The 19,028-nt window shown below is 44.9% G+C and overlaps 1 protein-coding gene across 1 annotated transcript; it reads left to right on the top strand.

The window, feature by feature from the left end:
• The first annotated feature begins 10,188 nt into the window (after positions 1-10,188).
• Positions 10,189-10,593, top strand: LOC145813902 (uncharacterized). The gene has a single exon (XM_082910205.1). The coding sequence runs from the start codon at positions 10,189-10,191 to the stop codon at positions 10,591-10,593; it is 405 nt and encodes a 134-aa protein (XP_082766331.1).
• Positions 10,594-19,028: the final 8,435 nt, after the last annotated feature.

Genomic DNA, 19,028 nt, shown 5'->3' on the forward strand with positions numbered 1-19,028 from the left:
TTAATGAGTTTTATAAAAATAAATTAAATTAATAACAATTTAAAGAGTTGTTAATTAGAATGACATAAAATTAAAATATTTATAATTTTAATACATATTTTACCTCTCTCAAAACATTTTTATATATTTTATATACATTTTTAAACACATTTTAGAGTTATTTTTAGCATTTTCCATAAATCATATTCCATAATCACTTTAAATTTTATTAGTTGATGTTTATAAGGTATTCATTAACCAAGCTTGGTGTAATATTTTAAAACTAATTTATTACTCAAAACTAAGTTCATAAAATTTAATTTGTTTAACACATTCTTAATATTTTACTTTTTTGATAAATTTTTAAAATGATTAAATGTACATAATATTAGAGAATGCACATTATAATAAAGAATGTATAATTATTTTAATTTTTATTAATTCATATAGGAATATTTTTTTAAAAAAATCCAAATATGAGAAGGTGCAAGTAAGACATGTCTTAGTTACACTCTTAGGGTGTGTTTGGTAACGTTTACGTTTTCAGTTTATATTTACAAAAATTTTATAAACTGGTTTATGTTTATTTTTTGTTTATTTTTAGAAAAACATAAACTAAAAACGCGTTTGGTAATTGACAAAATGTTTAAAAAATTTTAAAAATATAAAAAAGAGTGAGAAATGGCAAGTGGTGGCAAGTGGCGGCGGAAGACGGTGGTGGAAAGTGGTGACGGTGGGTGGTGGGGGGTGGGTGGGTGGGTGACGGTGACGGTGGCGGGTGGTGGTGGTGCGCGGGTGGTGGGTGGTGGTGACAGGTGGGTAGCGGATGGCGGGTGGTGGTAGGTGGCGGGTGGGTGGGTGACGGTGGCGGGTGGTAGTGAGTGGGTGGGGGTGGTGGTGGTGGTGGTGGTGGCGGGTGGGTGACGGATGGCAAGTGGTAGTGGGTGGTGGCGGTCGGATGGTGGATGGGTGGGTGACGGTGGCGGGTGATGGGTGGTAACGAGTGGGTGGTGGCGGTGGTGGTGGCAGCGGCGGGTGGTGTGTGGTGATAGTAGGTGGGTAGCTGATGGTGGGTGGTGGTGGTGGTGGTGGGTGGATGGGTGGGTGGGTGACGGTGGCGGGTGGTAAGTGGTAGTGAGTGGGTGGCGGTGGTGGTAGGTGGTGGTGGCAGGTGGGTGGCGGGGGGTGGTGGTAGTGGGTGAGTGGGTGACGGTGGCGAGTGGTAGAAAGTGGGTGGTGGTGGTAGGTGGGTGGCGAGTGGGTGGTGGTGGTGGTGGCGAGTGGGTGGCAGGTGGGCGGTGGTGGTGGGTGGCTGGTGGTGGCAAGTGGGTGGTGAGTGGTGGTGGCAAGTAAGTGGCGGGTGGTGGTGGCGGGCGGTGAATGGTAGTGGCAGGTAGTGGGTGGTAGCGGGTGGATGACATGTAGGTGTAGGTGGTGGTGGTGGTGGTGGCGAGGGGTGGGTGGTGATGGCAAGTGGGTGGCAGGTGGGTGGTGGGCGGTGAGTGGTGGCGGCAGGTGGTGGTGGTGGAGGGTGGGTGGTGGGTGGTGGTGGCGGCGGATGACGGTGGTGGAAAACGGTGGCGGGTGGTGGCTAATGTTGGGTGATAAAAAAAAAAAAACTGAAAACTCAAAATGGAAACACATTTTTTGTGTTTTCATTTTTTGGCCAAATTTATAAACTGAGACCACTGATTTATAAATCAAAAATTTTACCAAACAAGTTTTTATTTGAGTTTTTTAAATTTTTATAAATATAAACAGAAAACTAAAAACGTAAGTGTTACCAAACGGCACCTTAATATTTTATAATTTTTTCCTCTATGCACTGTTGAGTAATTCTTCTTAAATTAAAATTGTTTATACTCCATTGTAATTAATGTGAAATGGGTAATGGGTGCGCAGTGCGCATAACCCGAGAATAAGACACACAGAATAAGACACACACCCTAGCATAGTAACAACGATCGAAAGCGTGTCCTAATACCCCTACAAGTTCCCCATCCTATGTCCACTCCCTCAGTAATTAAAATATGCCTCAATTATACTTCGCCCCACTATAAAATATTAATAAATTCTCTCAAAGGCTATTTTTCACTTTGCCCCTCAAAATATTAAAACTCGGCACTTAACCCCTTATTTTAGGGGGTACATCAAAAGTTAACAATTAACCCCTTTCAAATCACAAAAATAATTATGGGTACGAAATCCTAGCCAGTAAAACACCATAATCTTTCTCTCTCTTTCTTTATTCTTTAGGAAGGAAAGAGAATGGTCCTTTAGCCATCATTTTCTTTTTGTTTTACTCTTTCACAATTTATCTTATTGTATTTATTGTTTATCACCATACTAGCCACTACCGTTCCTCTCATCTCCCTTATTGATTTGTCACTAAAAAAGTTTTCAAACCTTTACTTAGATTTTATTCTTGACTGGAATTCAACACTGTTAAACGCGTTTTATAAGCTAAGCGACTACTTCAGATTCATAAAGTTTAATACTGTAATATAGATGCGGGGATTAAGGTACCACATCTATCAGTTGTAATGTTGAACAGATCGTGAAGCTGATTGATAATGCTTGTTTGGTGGTTTTTTTTATTTTTTGTTGCAATAATACCTCTCTATGGGGTAATTTTGGAAGTTGGTTAAAAACTGACTTTTTTATGTATTTATTTTATTTATTTTTTTGTCATTTTGTGTGTAAAAAATATGAAAGGTGATGTGACCCAAAATGGATTAAAAGTTAAAAGGGGAAATTCTATTCCACACACTTAATTATCTCAGTGCATATCTTCTCTCAGTACACATTTATTAATTAATTTTTTCAATCTACACACTAAAAGTTATAATTATACTCTTCACTAATAACTATTGTACACATACTATTCAACCCTCCTTTCCACACACTTATTGAGCCACCTTATTTCCAGATTTATAGACAAAATCCTCTATTGAAGATGTACTGTTGTGTGGTGTATGGGTACTAGAGGTCAAAGTCCCAACCTTGTCTTTGGGCTCCATCTGTGTACACCTTTGGTCACAAAGATTTGGATGCATGCCAAATGTGGGTTAATCAGATCACCACTTTTGTAAATATGGAAGCGGGGCGAAAGCAACCAAAGAGTCTTCTGGTATGCTCCATGACCATCAGTAGTTAGATGTATCAATTTGTGGTTTTTCAAATTGATGTCTTTATTATTCATTTCACCGAGAGATGGCATGAACATAAATTAGGGTTTAGTTTTTTTTTTATTCAAAAAGTATACATAGAGATTTTTTTTATTTTTAAAAGATGTGTACAGAGAATATTTTCATATAATATTATGAGTGTTGGTGGATATCCATTATGATCATTTTAATTTAGGATATAATTGTTATTAAAATAATATTTCATTAAGTGTGCGCACTAAGTTAATTAGGTGTGTGGAAATAAAATTTCTCAGCTAAAAGCTAACTTTTTTGTTACTTCCCAAATGGTCCTTACGTAAAGGTTTTCTCCTCCCTACGTAAAGGTTTATCTTTCTCCCTATGTGGAGACTCGTTTTCTCCTTACATGGAGATTCTCTTTATTTCTATTGAAATATATTTTTACTCCAATGTACTTTAATTGATTGTTTATTGTCAAATGTACAATATATTAGGTCTCGTATTTTTCTATATATATATATATATATATATATCACAACACAATAATGTTAATTTACATTTACATTTTTACCTTTCTAACTATAATATATATATTGCAAAATGCGATTATTTGGTGCAATTTTATGTGAGGTGTTATAGTTTTTTTTATTATAAGAGTCTATTCTAGATTGTTTGGTACAATTTCTACTTATTAGGCATAAATAATTAAAATAAGTTGAATTTTTTATTTCTGAAAACTAGATGTGGAGTGTTTTTGGCTTATGTTTTTAGTACTTGTTTGGAAACTTAGCTATTTTAATAATTTTTTAACTCTCTTATGAGATGAAAGAATGTTTGTGATAATTTGTTTTTGGTTTTTATAGTTGATTATATGGTTGATTTGATTAGATGGATCAAAACTAACTGCAACTCTAAGATCTCCCGTTGTTCCTTTGCATTTTGGACAGTCCTCTTTCCTTTTTGTTGCTGGTTTATCTAGAAATCTCGTAACTCTTTCTGCTTTCCTTCCTCAAACCCCATCCCTTTTAAGCACTCTCTTTCTCTTGTCAAGGATGTTGAGTGACAGTTTCTCTCAAATTTCAACTTCAATGATCCTATTCCAAGTTCTGTTGCAACTCAATTGTATGATGATGCAAATAGGGTGAAATATCCCCGATAATGTAATTCGAAAATTCTTTTCTAGTTTTATATATATCTTCAGTTTACCACAACAACAACAAAAAAATAGATATGGTTGTGAGAGAGAGAGAAAAAAAATGATTGATTGATATGTAAGATGTGGTATTTTATTTTCTCGGTTTTTTATTTTTTTCTTTTTATTAATTATTTTAGACAAACCCCAACTTCCCAAACAGCATCTAAATTATCAACTTTTAACTTATAATAAGTTGCACCATACAATGGCCCTGTTTAGTAGGGCTTATTTTCAGCTTATTTCAGCTTTTAACTTAATTTAAGCTATTTTGATGTGTTTGATTCAGCTTAACAATATAGCTTATAGCTTTTTGTAAGTCAAAAATCAACTTATTTTTTGAGTGGGGGAGGAGAAACTTAATTTATAAATCAAAAATCAGCTTATGTTCACAGCTATAAGCTATAAGCTGTTAGGCTATAAGTTATAATCACTTTCCCACAGCTCTATCAAACGCGGCTAATACCAATTTATGAAAAGATGATTTTTTTTTTTTTTAATGTTATCAGCAAAATATATATTCTTAATATAAGACATTGGATTTTCAAACAACTCTGTGGTAGACTGCAAACAAGTTGTGAAAGGGTAGATTTGCGCGTTAGTACGGCCGAGCTACGATAACGCCGATCATGACGAACCACACGGCGCCGAGCAGACTCCTCTCTTGCACGGCCCAGCGGTCTGACTTGCACGACCAGAGAGGTCGACCGACCAGACACGAACCAATGCATGGCCGAGCTATGACGCGGCCGAGCGCGCAGCGGTGTCTGATGACCAAGCTAAGAGGAGCTCGGACTAGACTTAAGATGCGATTAGCGCCGGCATGCGCCTAACCGATCAGCCGAGATGGACGGGCTTCATGTGATCAAGAATGAAGAACGGTGGAAGTCCAGCGTGCTTCATAACCGGTCAGTCAGGTGGGACCGATCATAAATAGCCCGGTCATAAGCATAACACTGGCCTTTTTGCCAAGTGGCAGGTCGGCGTTTGTTAGCTCAGTTGTGTGCTTGTGGAGAATTGCTTCCACAAGGAATCGGCCGGTCGTGGTACTCCGGTTAAGTGTGCCACCTGGGCCAATGGCGTGAGGGAGAGGACATCTGCTCCACGCACGCACCAATACCGTTTAGCAGTTCTGCATGTGTTGGTTGGAGGACAAAATCTTTACACGCGTAAGGTGGTGAGAGGCAAGCACTGCCACCTGTCCAGGGAAGGACAACAGAGGTAGTGCGCACACGATATTAGGGCTGCATGGCCAACCTAGAAATAGTGGAGAAAGGTGAACGTTAGAGGTATGCAACTTCTTCCCCAAAGAGAATACTCTCTCTCTAACAGTCTTCTTCTTCCCCAAGTGGGCTGACTTGATCGTCGGAGGATCTATCCGGCACACCACCGCCGGGCAGCTCACCGTTTCTGTGTTGCCAGGTAGACGCCGTCAAGAGAAGCTTGGAGTACAAGGAGTACGGAAAGTAGAGGATATTTCACCCCCGTACAATTGGCGCCATCTGTGGGAAGTCTGTGATACTCAACCCTTGTTCTTTGAGCTTCTTCGACCATTTCCATGGCCAACAACGGCGAAGCCCCACTGTCCGTCGTAGATGGCGCCACACCTGAGTACGTCCGCTTGAGAGAAGGCCCCCCGAATATTCCAGCCATGGCGGGCCTAGAGACTCTTTCGCGAGGTACGCGAGACAAACACGGGAGGAGTACTGATCGCTCGCAGAGTCCTGAGGGCCGCCGACGCCGGGGGGAGTCCCATGCGCAGCGCCTGGAGCACAAACTCAAGAACCAAGACGCCCTCATTCACAAGATGGCGGCGGAGATGGAGCTGCTGAAACGCCAGATTAAAGGGAAGGGTGTTGCTGGAGAGGGCAACCTCAGTAAGCGCACCCCATCCCCTCGTTGTAGCAGTCGCCGCCAGGGGAGGACTCACTCTCTCTCCATCACCAGGAACTATGGGTTTGGAGATTCCGATCAAAGATAGGGCAGGTCCCTCTCTCGCGACAGCACTTACCGTCCCTCACGCCCGACGCCGACGTCGGGATCCTCTTTCTCCACGCGTTCCAGGGACTTGAGGGATGTATTGGAGGAGAGGGCGCGCCGTCGGGAGGCTCAGAGAGTGCCTGCATTACAGAGGTTGAGCGCTCCAGTTCGTTGTAGTGAGGAAGTGGCGATGCCAGCCCCCAAAGTGATAGCCCCTGCGCTGGTGGACAAAGAACTGGCGCGACTTACAGCCACGCCGCTGTCTCCAGAGATTGAGAGTACGCCACTCCCCGCCGGATTTCACCAGCCAAAGTTCACTTTGTACGACGGCAAGACGGATCCGTACATGCATGTGAGCCATTACCGGCAAGTAATGGCTGGCCACCGGTGCAACGACGCCTTGATGTGCCTCATATTCCCAGCAAGCTTGGGAGAGCTGGGTTTGAAGTGGTTCGAAAGACTCCCAGAGGGGAGTATTAAGGGGTGGCAGCAACTAGCGGAAGTCTTCATCACCAGATTCAAAACTAACACACGAACGCCGAAGGAGGTCGACCATCTCCTGGGCGTCAAGATGGAGTCTGGATGTTCGTTGAAGGCATACAATGCGAAATACTGGGAAACTTACAATGAGACCCTCGACTGCCCCACCAATCTGGCGATCACTCAATACAAACGGGGTCTCCCAGTCGGACATAGGCTGCGAGATTCACTCACGATGCATCAACCCACAACCATGCAGTCCTTGATGCAAAGGATCAATGAGCATATTCGTGTGGAGGATGATGCCGCCTCCGCGACAGAGAAGTCTAATCCGGTCGCGGCGGACAGAAGGGTGGCGGGAAAAGTTCACTCGGTTGGGCAGGAGGATAACCGTCCAAACAACCGGTCAAAAGATCAGCGCCATAGTTTAAACCGTGATGACAAAAACAAGGGTCGCCGAAACGACCGGGCTGACACTCCCCGTGATGCAACGGAGGATGCCAAAAAAAAATTAAAGGCACGGACTGGAATCACCACGGTATATAAAATCCCCATCTACCGCATTTTGAGCGAGATTCGAGGTGAACCCTTCGTCCGTTGGCCGGCCAAGTTGGGGAGTGCGCAGAGGGGCTTCAATTCAAAATATCGCTGCACCTTTCATGAAAAACGGGGGCACCGAACAGAGGACTGCTTACCGCTCAAACAACACTTAGAGGAGTTGGTGGCGGCGGGGGATCTTGACCAATACATAGATGGGGGCATCAAGGCCACGCCAACGGACCAAGCCGAGCCAAATGGCCTGGCCGCCCTAGAAGCGCCCTCGCAAGGTGTAATCAACGTCATCCACGGCATCATTGAACCGGCCAGGGTCTGCGAGCTGAGAGGGATGATCAAGAAGGCCGAGCACATGAGGGAAGTGCTCTCTATTCAACCCGCTGTGAAGAAGGGAAAGACCGAAGAGAGGGACATCCTTTCATTCTCGACCAAGGACTTGGAAAGAGTTCAGATGCCGCACAATGATGCTTTAGTAGTCACTCTTTGCGTCAAAGACTTTGACATTAAGAGAATCTTGATCGACCAGGGAAGTTCGGTAGAAATTATGTATTATGACGCGTTTAAACAAATGAAGTTGGAAGACAAGGACTTGGCCCCCGCAACGTCCCCTTTGGTCGGCTTCAACTCACAGCTAGAATGGCCAATCGAAAAGATAATTTTGCCGGTCAAAGTGGGATCGGTCGTAAAGCAAGTAGAATTCTGGGTGCTCAAAGTTCCATCGACTTACAACTTGATCTTAGGCAAGGGCTGGCTGCACACCATGCAAGCAGTTGCTTCAACCTTCCACCAAGTTATGCACTTTCCGGCACCAAGCGGACAAATAGAGAAAGTTTTGAAGGACCAGGTGATGGCGAAACAATGCTTCGTTGCGGTAAATGGCAGCCGAGCGGCCAAAGGGTTCGTCCAAATGATTGAGGGGCCCGAGGGTAAAGAGGTCCTTGAAGACGTAGGAAGAAAGGCCGAGGAAATATCGATCGAAGATTTGGTGGAAGTGCGCATTGACAAGAACGATCCAACTAAATTCTTCCTCTTGGGATCATCCTTGTCTAGCGCCGAGCGGATGGATTACGTCAGCTTCTTGGTTTGCAATTTGGAGGCCTTTGCCTGGACGCCTTACGACATGCCTGGCATCGACCCGAGCTTCATTTGTCATCAGTTGAATGTCTTCCCCAATGCACGGCCAGTCATTCAAAGGACGCGCCGCTCAGCCCTGCACCATGCTGAAGTGGTGGCAGAAGAAGTGAAGAATTTGTTGGAAGCTGGGGCCATAGAGGAGGTGCAATACCCTCGGTGGATATCCAACACGGTGGTTGTTCCGAAGAAGAACGGCAAGTGGTGAGTCTGCGTTGACTACAAGACCGTCAACCGAGCTTGCCCCAAGGATAGCTTTTCCCTCCCACGAATTGACTAGCTGGTGGACTTAACTACTGGCCATCAGAGGTTTAGCTTCCTGGACGCATATCGTGGCTACCACCAGATAGCCATGTATAAACCGGACAGAGAGATCACGTCGTTCACAACCTCCAGAGGCTTATATTGTTACAAAGTCATGCCGTTCGAACTAAAGAATGTCGGGGCGACTTTTCAACGGATGGTGACAAAGATGTTCGCCCCAATGCTGGGCCGCACCATGGAGGCCTACATCGACGATATTGTGGTGAAAAGTAAGGAGAAAGCTCAGTACCTCTCCGACCTAGCAGAGATGTTTGCTATACTTAAATGCCACAAGCTTCGTTTAAATGCTTCCAAATGCGCCTTCGGAGTCGGCACCGGGAAGTTTTTGGGTTTTCTGGTCACAAATCGAGGGATTGAAGCTGGCCCATCACAGATCAAGGCTATACAAGACCTGGAGCGTCTTAACTCCATGAAGGACGTGCAACATCTTGCCGGGATGGCAGCCGCGTTGAACAGATTTATCAGCCGGTCTTCTGATCGTTGCAGGCCCTTCTTTAAAACTTTGAAGTCCAAGTTCTTCTGGGATGACGAGTACGACTGCGCACTAACAGACCTTAAAGCATATCTCTCCTCAGCCCCAATTTTGGTCACACCTCAGCCGGGCAAAGAGTTGTACCTCTACTTGGCTGTCTCTCAACACGCAGTTAGCGCGGTGTTGGTTCGTGCTGAAGGCATCCAGCACCTACCGATCTTCTATGCAAGCAAGACTCTGCTCCCAGCCGAAACGAGATATCTTCCCTTGGAAAAATTGGCGCTGGCCCTAATGATGGCGTCAAGAAAGCTGGCACACTATTTTCATGCCCATACAATAGTTGTGTTAACCGAGTTCCCGCTCAAAGTGCTTTTTGAAAAGGCAGACTTCACTGGGAGAATTTTGAAATGGGCCGTGGAATTAGGGCAATATGACATCAAGTTCCGACCGCGCACCGCAATCAAGGCTCAAGCACTTGCTGACTTTGTGGCGGAATTTGCCCCTGGGATGCATCCAGTCTGCCCAATTGATTTGGTTGGTGCGGATTTAGCACAACTCATGGTTCTGGCAACAAAAACAAGTGTTGGTGCGCAAGAGAAAGAAGGGCAAAGAGCGACCGAACCAGCGAAGGCGAATGACTCGATGAAGGAGGAAGTCAACCATGACGAGGAAAGAGACCAGAATGAGCAAACCAGAGACTTGGATTTGAGGAGTTCCCAAAACCCTTCTGATTGTTGGAAGCTGTTTGTCGGCGAGATGTGGAACTCTTCGTCGATGGGGCATCCAACAGACATGGGGCCGGGCTGGGTATCGTGTTGACTTCACCGGACGGAATGATCATTGAACAAGTAATTACGCTCGGTTTCCCGGCGTCCAACAATGAGGCGGAATATGAAGCCCTCCTTGCCGGGCTAAAAAGCGCACTAAGAATGAAAGCGTCGGCCCTGATGGTGTTCAACGATTCTAAGCTGGTAGTCAATCAAGTCTCAGGGGAGTACGAGGCCAGGGATGAAAGAATGGCCAAGTATCAGGCGCCGGTGCGTGTAGAGATCAAGAAGTTCGATGCCATAAGGGCAGAGCAGATCAACCGCGAAGGAAACAACACGGCTGATGAGTTGGCCGGGCTCGCTTCTACTCAGACATTTTTTCCCAACCCCTTGATGATAGAATTTTTACCACAGCCAAGTATAGAAGAACCGGAAGTGGCCGAGGTACTTTGCACCGACTTGGGCCCTTCTTGGATGGATCCTATCATCGCCTTCCTAAAAGATGGAATTCTACCAAAAGAAAAGAAGGCGGCACACAAGATCCGGGCAAAGTCAGAGTGGTTTTGACTCTCCCCGTCTGGGGCCTTGTACAAGAAATCTTTCACCGGGCCGTATTTGAAATGTGTCCACCCCACCAAGGTGGAGGCTTTCCTCTATGAGATACACGAGGGCATCTGTGGCAGCCATATTGGGGGCAGATCCTTGGCTTACCGAGCAATTTCTCAAGGTTATTGGTGGCCGCGCATGCAGGCAGATAGGCAAAAATATGTTCGCAGGTGCGATAAGTGTCAGAAGTTCGCCTACCAGATCCACCAGCCGGCTAGAGATTTGCTCCCTCTCACAAGTCCTTGGCCGTTCGCGCTTTGGGGGTTGGATATTGTTGGGCCACTCCCAGCTGCACCGGGCAATCGCAAGTTCTTCATCGCCGCCACCGACTATTTCACCAAGTGGGTTGAGGCCGAGCCACTAGCGACCATAAGGGAAAAGGACGTGAAGAAGTTTGTATGGCAAAACGTCATCACCCATTTCGGTATACCCAAGGCCCTCATCTCGGATAATGGCACTAAATTTGATGGTAAACTCTTTCGCGGATTTTGCGAAGAGTTAAAGATCGAGTTCTACACTTCGACGCCGGCCTATCCTCAGTCAAATGGTCAAGCAGAGGCCTCAAACAAGACCATCCTGGACGGGCTGAAGAAGCGGCTTGAGAAGGATAAGGACAAATGGGCTGAAGAACTCGCTAATGTGCTCTAGGCATACCGCACTACGCCAAGGCGGTCAACCGGGGAAACACCGTTTGCTTTGGCCTACGGCATGGAGGCCGTCATCCCATTGGAAATTGGTATGCCAACCATCCGCTCTGAAAGTTTCCAGCCAGATCTGAATAATGAAGCGGTGGCATTGGAGTTGGACCTTGTTGAAGAAATGAGGGAGTGAGCATTGATCCACATAGCAGCTTATCAACAAGAACTCTCCAAAAAGTATAACAAGGCTGTGCACCCCAGGCTGTTCAAGATTGGGGACTGGGTATTAAGAAAGGTGCTTGGCAACACAGTGGTCCCTGGCGAAGGAAAGCTCGGTGCAAATTGGGAAGGACCATACAAGGTGATTGGTCTTGTTGGTAGAGGGGCATACCATCTGGAAGATTTAGATGGCAAGGCTGTCCCCAAACCATGGAATACGGCCAACCTTAAGGTCTTTTACTTTTAAGATGTAATTTGCTTGTGTTGTTTAGCTTTTCTAGACCTTTAGCCTTTTGGCACTTAATGTAAAATATAGCAATGCTTTTGTAATGAAAAATAGCCCTTTTGTTGTTTGGTATTACATTTTTATACAATGAATTCGCAAGGACGCAAGACAATTATGGCTGCCAGGGGCAAGGAGACCGACCTGAATGGGATCGGACTGATCTCCTCTCGCTGGAATGGAAACAGGCCGCACAAACAGTTGGTGCTTTGTCCAAAAAAATGATTGGCGAATGAACCAACATATGGGCCGAGCTGGGATTTGCTCGGCCAACGGGAATGTTGGCGACATGACCAACCTAAATGAAACATTGGTGTTTTGCCCAATGTTGCGGCCGGGCTGACTTTGCTCGGCCAGATTTGGCATGTTGGTGTTTTGTCCAACTAATGAGAAGCTGAGCTGACATTGCTCGGCAGAAGTGAAATGTTGGCGATCTACCAAACTGAAAGGGCGCGCTAGTTTTTGCTCGGTCACATTGAAGTACTGGAATTTTATGAAGTTTGCAAACCCGAAAAAGCCGAGCTGATTTTGCTCGGCCCCATACTTGAGCCCTCAATTTAGAGCCGAGCAGATTTTGCTCGGCAAATTAAAAAGTGCATTTGAAATTCCAAAGGAGACGAGCTGCTAGTTGAAGTTTGAACACGTTTATGGAAATTTTGCATGTCGAAGCCAAAAAGCAATAGAAGTTAAACGGGCAAAAAGTTCAAATTTCATTGATTAAGGAAATTGCGTTACAATTGTGGGGCCCTAGCCCGGTTACATTAAACAAAGAAAGACAAGAGACAAAAATAAAGCAGGAAATAGGATGAGGCATTTCAGTCCAATTCCAGATCAACCGTTTGCTCAGTGACCTCCAGAGTCTGCTTGGCCACCTCCGGACTGTGCTCGGGCAGGCCTTCTTCCAACTCATCATCCGCGTCCTCTACCGCGACAACCTCCCGATCGGCTACTTGATCTTCAACATCCTAAGACGCTTCAGGAGAAGTTTGCTCGGTTAGTTGCGCGGCGGCGGCTTCTTCCGCGGCTTCCTTTTTGGCCTCCTCTATGAGCCTCTTCTGCGCGGCGCTCGCATAGGCCTGCATATAGTGTGGCATGAAGGCCGCAGGCGGATGTAGGAACATGTCAGCATCCTGACCGAGGCCAAGTTTCTCCACGGCAGCTTTCCAACCGCACTGGAAAAAGATGTCATTGGTCGCCTGCACCTGCCGTTTATACGTTCTTTCGCCTTGAGCATAGCCCTTGTCTTCGGCGTCGCTAACCGCCTTATCTTTCTCCTCTTTATGGGCATCGCACAGCTTCCTCAGCTCGGCGAGATACCGGGCTTTGGTCGACTTCACGGCCCGTTGTTTGTCCGCTTCAGCTCGGTCGACCTTTTGGCTCAGGTTATCCCGTTCGGCTTCAGTTGCTTCATGCGTGGCCTTAAGCTTCGCTATCTCGGCCTTTTGGGCCTTGTTCTCAGCTATTGCATCCCGCAGGCTCTGCCAAACTTTGATCATTCGGTCGTGGGCCAAATAGTTCTTTTGCGCGACCTGAAAACAAGCGAGAGATCGTGGGTATTCGAGAAACTGAGCAAAAACCGAGCAAACAGTTTGACACAAAGAATGGAGAACTTACAAATACTATGGATTTTGCCGCCGAGCGGAGGACCTTGAGGTCGGAAAGCTCGTCATGTTTTTTCATATCAGCAGGCAAGATCAACCCCTTGGTCAAATTGAAACCAAGCGAGTAGTCCTTGTCCGCGTAGACAGAGTCTTCAGCAGAAACTGCTCGGCCTTGGTATTTGAACTCGGGCGCCCAGACCGGGGGGGTGGCTGGGCCCTTGGATTTGCCGGTCTGTGGTTGCTCAGTCTGGTCCCTGAGCTCGGTGGAGACGCGATCGGTAGAGTCTTCATCCGCCAGACGCGGGCCGGTTTGCTCCTTCCTCGGCCGCTTCTTGGACTGACTAGCCGGTTGCTCGCTGGCAAGTGCCAGTACTGCCCCTTCTTGTTGCCTGGCGGGTGTGGAGGATGTCCCCCCGGTTTCCTCTGGTTTTTGGGACTCGCCTTCTTTCCCAGTGATCATGGACTTGATGGCCCTGATTTTCGCCATTTCTTGCTCGGTGGTGAGTGGAACAAGCCTGATCGGTGGTAGGTTTGGATCTGGTTCTGGGGTTGGCGCATGCAGAAAGTCGGTAACCCGGTTCTTGCGCGGTGCGGTGTAGTGGTAGGTCTGTTCGAAGCCGAGCAGTTTCGAAGCCTCCCTCTCCTCGGCAGGATGGCACAGCAGGGCTCTGATGGCCTCTTGGTTGGCCTGGTAATAGTCTGCTGCTAGGTGCTTATCTGCAAAAAGAAGACAAGTGTTAGATCGGCATGGAAAATAATTGATGCATAAAGAAAATAGCGCGGTCAGCCGAGCGACTCACCGGCACTGCCAAAATCCTTTCTAATATACCATCCCAATATGGGTGCCTCGGTGTCCTCATAGCGACCAGACACCCACAAGAAGTCGTCGTCGTTGGTCTCCTTGTCCGGGTTACCCTCTATTAGCTTTGCTCGGCCCTTCTGGATTTTGAGGTACCAGCAAAGCCCACTCTTATTTCTACTTAGACTATACTGATGGAAAATTTCGGCCAGACCGAGATTGAGACCGTGCCTCCGGTTCAGCTCAGCGACCCCGTTTATTATTTTGTAAGTGTTATTTGAAACTTGGGTCAGGCAAAGCCTTGTCTGCCTCAAAAATTCGCAGATCAAGGGTTGAACCGAGAAGCGAAGCCCTTCCTCTACTATTGATACGACGGTGAAGGGGCACCGGTCTAGATCCCCCCAAGGGGTGTCTCCCTTTTTGGTGAGCTCTAAGACGACGTCATCTGGGATGTTGTACTCCCTACAAAACTCAGCCATCGCACCGGGCGAGCTCACCATGAATCGGTACTTGCCCATCTATCTTGGTTTTATTTGGTGAACTAACTTGTATCTCGGACAAAAATATTGGTGTGTTTGCTCGGACTTTGAGCTCCAATTATAGTGATGGACTGGCTTGGTCAGTCCTATTTGTTCTGCATGTTAAAAAATAATTCCAAGGGTTAGCGCGGCATAAATTGCGCGGCCCCTATGGGAATTGGCTCAGTGAAGGGATTATTAGTGTTTGGCCGGTTCGACCCCTACCTCGGCTAGGCTACTTGGTCGATTTCCTAGTTCGGTTTTAACTCTCCACTTCTGGCTCGGTCAAGGTCTAAGAAAAAGATACTAACAAAGTTATAGCTCAGTTGGGTCCTATTTGACGAACTAACTGAGCCTTTAGCTCGGTCAAGGCCCAAGTAATGACCTCAAGTTTTCGCCCCGTTCAGTTCTATTATCGGTCTAATTGGTAGTTCGGCTCGGCTACAGCCTCTACGAGAAGCCACAAACCAGTTTTTTGCTCGGCCGTAGTGTCATTTATGGATCTAAACAAGCGTTTAGCTCGGTTCTACACAGATTCAAACTGTTCATTCCAGAAATAGGACGAACTCGTTCGAACCCAGGAGAAACAAGGGGCACGAAAGCCCCATCCATTCCTACTGTTTTTGTTTGCCTTAGGGTGTGCAAGATCTAAGCAAGGGAAAGCAACTCTAATGGCCCCAAGCATAAACATGAAGAATACAAGCACAAAAAAGTGAAAAACTTGAGGAACTTGAGTACGAGAGTTTGAAGGAAGAGAATGAGGACTTACCAAATACCAGATGCAAGAACAGGGCCTCTCGAACTTGGTTGTGACCTCACGAGAAACAAAAAATAGAAACGGAAGCAGGTGAGATGCAGCGGTAGTGAGGGCAATTTCTCAGAGAATATGGAAGCTAGGGTTTAGGGTTTGTATGGAAAAGAAGATGAAAAGTGAAGGGTTTTAGGCCCTTAATTGGAATACAAAAGAGGGGGGAAGGAACCCAAACGGCTGCGCCGTTTGAATTCTGCGCGTGCAGAACAACTGGCTGCACGACCCAATGGCTTGAAGCCACGTGGCACTGGGAACGTGGCTGTCAGTACGACTGTACGACCTTTGATGAGACTGCGGAGGGAATGGCCGACCAAATGGGACAGCTCGGCGACAGGTATGCCCCCAATCGTGCTCGGCTTGGTAATGGCGCAACTCATCCGTTAGCTCGGTCACGATGGTAACCCCAATCACGACTAGGTCGGATGGGGCTAAGGGGCAATTGAGAGGGTAGATTTGCGCGTTAGTACGGCCGAGCTACGATAACGCCGATCATGACGAACCCCACGGCGCCGAGCAGACTCCTCTCTTGCACGGCCCAGCGGTCTGACTTGCACGGCCGGAGAGGTCGACCGACCAGACACGAACCAATGCCTGGCCGAGCTATGATGCGGTCGAGCGCGCAGCGGTGTCTGATGACCAAGCTAAGAGGAGCTCGGATTAGACTTGAGATACGATTAGCGCCGGCATGCGCCTAATCGATCGGCCGAGATGGACGGGCTTCATGTGATCAAGAATGAAGAACGGTGGAAGTCCAGCGTGCTTCATAACCGGTCAGTCAGGTGGGACCGATCATAAATAGCCCGGTCATAAGCATAACACTGGGCCCTTTGCCAAGTGGCAGGTCGGCGTTTGTTAGCTCGGTTGTGTACTTGTGGAGAATTGCTTCCACAAGGAACCGGCCGGTCGTGGTACTCTGGTTAAGTGTGCCACATGGGCCAATGACGAGAGGACATCTGCTCCACGCACGCACCAATACCGTTTGGCAATTCTGCATGTGCTGGTTGGAGGACAAAATCTTTACACGCATAAGGTGGTGAGAGGCAAGCACTGCCACCTGTCCAGGGAAGGACAACAGAGGTGGTGCGCGCACGATCTTGGGGCTGCATGGCCAGCCTAGAAATAGTGGAGGAAGGTGAACGTTAGAGGTATGCAACTTCTTCCCCAAAGAGAATACTCTCTCTCTAACAGTCTTCTTCTTCCCTAAGTGGACTGACTTGATCGTCGGAGGGTCTATCCGGCACACCATCGCCGGGCAGCTCACCGTTTCTGTATTGCCAGGTAGACGCCGTCAAGAGAAGCTTGGAGTACAAGGAGTACGGAAAGTAGAGGATATTTCGCCCCCATACAAGTTGAAAATAGAACAAATATTCTATTTCATATTGCATCAAATCCCTATTAATATATAAAGGCAGATCCAACATGAAAACACGAACACGTACACTTCTCTTAGGACAACATTAGGGAATGAAATTGGCACGCTAGTCACACCTTCGCTGTGAAACACCAATCCACACTAACCATTGATTAATACAACTATCACTTTTTCATATTACCAGTTGACTAAAACCCCTTCTGTCTAATCTTTCACTACAAAATCTACGACACCAACCATCCATCATCCAATCGTTTCTACAGCAACGTGGTTTTTCTTTTCAACCTTTTAAATACAAAAGGTGTTGGGCTTAAGGGTAGGGTTGGGTTGTAGACTTCAATAGATTCAAATGAAATATAAGAAGATACATAGTGTATTAAGGCTATGTTTAGTTCTAAAAAACAAAGAGAGGCTATGTTTTAAAGCAAAAAATAATTATGAGTATTTTTGTTTGAAAATCTCATATGCCATCCCATGTGCTACTCACATGACCTATTATGATCCAAATTCATAACAATTAGCTAACAAAAGGTGTTTGAATAATACCACGAAAAGATTAAGTGTTGAGTTTTAATTATGGGGTCAACCTGCAAAAGAGCCTTAGTTGGGAGGCGAGTTATAATAATTACCGAAATAGTTTTTTTGTCCTATCTGGCCTCTAAGGTATTTGATATATATTTTTCCTCAATCCCTCATGTTGGTCAATTTTTTGACGAAAAATGTTTTGTGCTATTTGGCACTCCTGATCTATCATTCTGACTCATTATCCATCACCTTTACCTCACTTTATTTCGCCCATCGTCGAGGAACAAGGTTTTTAAAGGGGATGTGGTCACGGTGATGGAGTTGGTCATAATAATGGAGAGCTAGCTAGGGTTTCACATTAACAAACTGCTATATATGGTTTCACGGTAGCTAGAATTTTGTAAATGAAATAGGACAAGGCAATGGTGGGGTGTGGGTTTAAAATGGAAAGGTTGCAAAACAATGTGGGTATGGCGAGTTTATGATTGTAAAAGGGTAAAGGTGGTTGGGAAGGCATGAGATGATTGTGGGTGGCGAGGTTGGCCGTGGATGTGCCAATGAGAACTTGCATAAAAGATTGAAGAAAGAGAGAGGGGGGGGGGGGGGGATGATGCAAAATAGTTTGAAATGATGCAAAATAGTGTGAGTTTTAAAATTTTAACATCTGCTGTAACTTTTTTGATTCTCCATATTTTGTATTTTTCCTAATTTCCCATCATTTGTGTAATTTGCCGTGTTAAAATTACAAACATCAACATTAATAAATAGTTTTTTTGTACTTAATAAAATATTTAAATTAGTTTTGGATCATGAATTTGAAAAAAAGTAAAAAAAATATTTAAAAAAAATATAAACAAACTTTTTTTTCTCTATTTTCTTTTATCTTTCAAAATCACTATCTAAATTATAATCCAAACAAACATTATGAACTTAAATTATCATGGTTGGAGAAATTTAGTGTATGATTGTGTTTAAAAATTACGAATCATTGTTTGGGTTTATAGATACCTCATGGTTCGGACCATATTCATAATTAAATAATATATAAGAGTTGCATTCACCAAAAAAAAGAAAAAGAAAAAAAGAGTTGTATTAATTACCATTTTTTTTCGGAGAATTAGAACATTAAGAAAGTTGTCATTTGATCTTAAAAAAGAGATTGAAGAATACCAATTACAGTGTTACCTAGGCATTATAATCTCATTGTTTTTTTTTTTTAATAATTCTATAAAATTAATAGTTTAATTAAATTTGTAACAAGTTAAATTTAATTAATTATCAAAAAAATAATAATACTTAGACATTTTTTATAAAAAATTACTGTTAATAAAATTTTTAATACATGTAAGCATTGCACTTTTTTTTTTTTTTTTGATTACTTCAAATTTTATATAGGTGAACTACTAATATCTCAAATATTGATTTTATGAACTGTTTGGTCTTTCATTTTTTTTTTTATGGACCAAAAAGTCCCATTTATACTGTGAATTACATAAAAGGCCAATTATAAGCGCACATGTGTATGTGTTGATGAACAAATATGAGTTTTTTTTACAATGTTGAAATTACTAAACGTAACACTTCAAAAAAAAATTTTAATATACTTTTTTTAAACGTAACACTCCAATGT

The sequence above is a fragment of the Camellia sinensis genome, chromosome 2, assembly GCF_055761805.1.
Source record: "Camellia sinensis isolate YWXY chromosome 2, ASM5576180v1, whole genome shotgun sequence".
In the NCBI taxonomy this organism is placed as follows: Eukaryota; Viridiplantae; Streptophyta; class Magnoliopsida; order Ericales; family Theaceae; genus Camellia; species Camellia sinensis.

What these genes read in the sequence shown, in the direction of transcription:
- LOC145813902 (XM_082910205.1), top strand. Translation starts at nt 10,189, where the DNA reads ATGAAAGCGTCGGCCCTGATGGTGTTCAACGATTCTAAGCTGGTAGTC.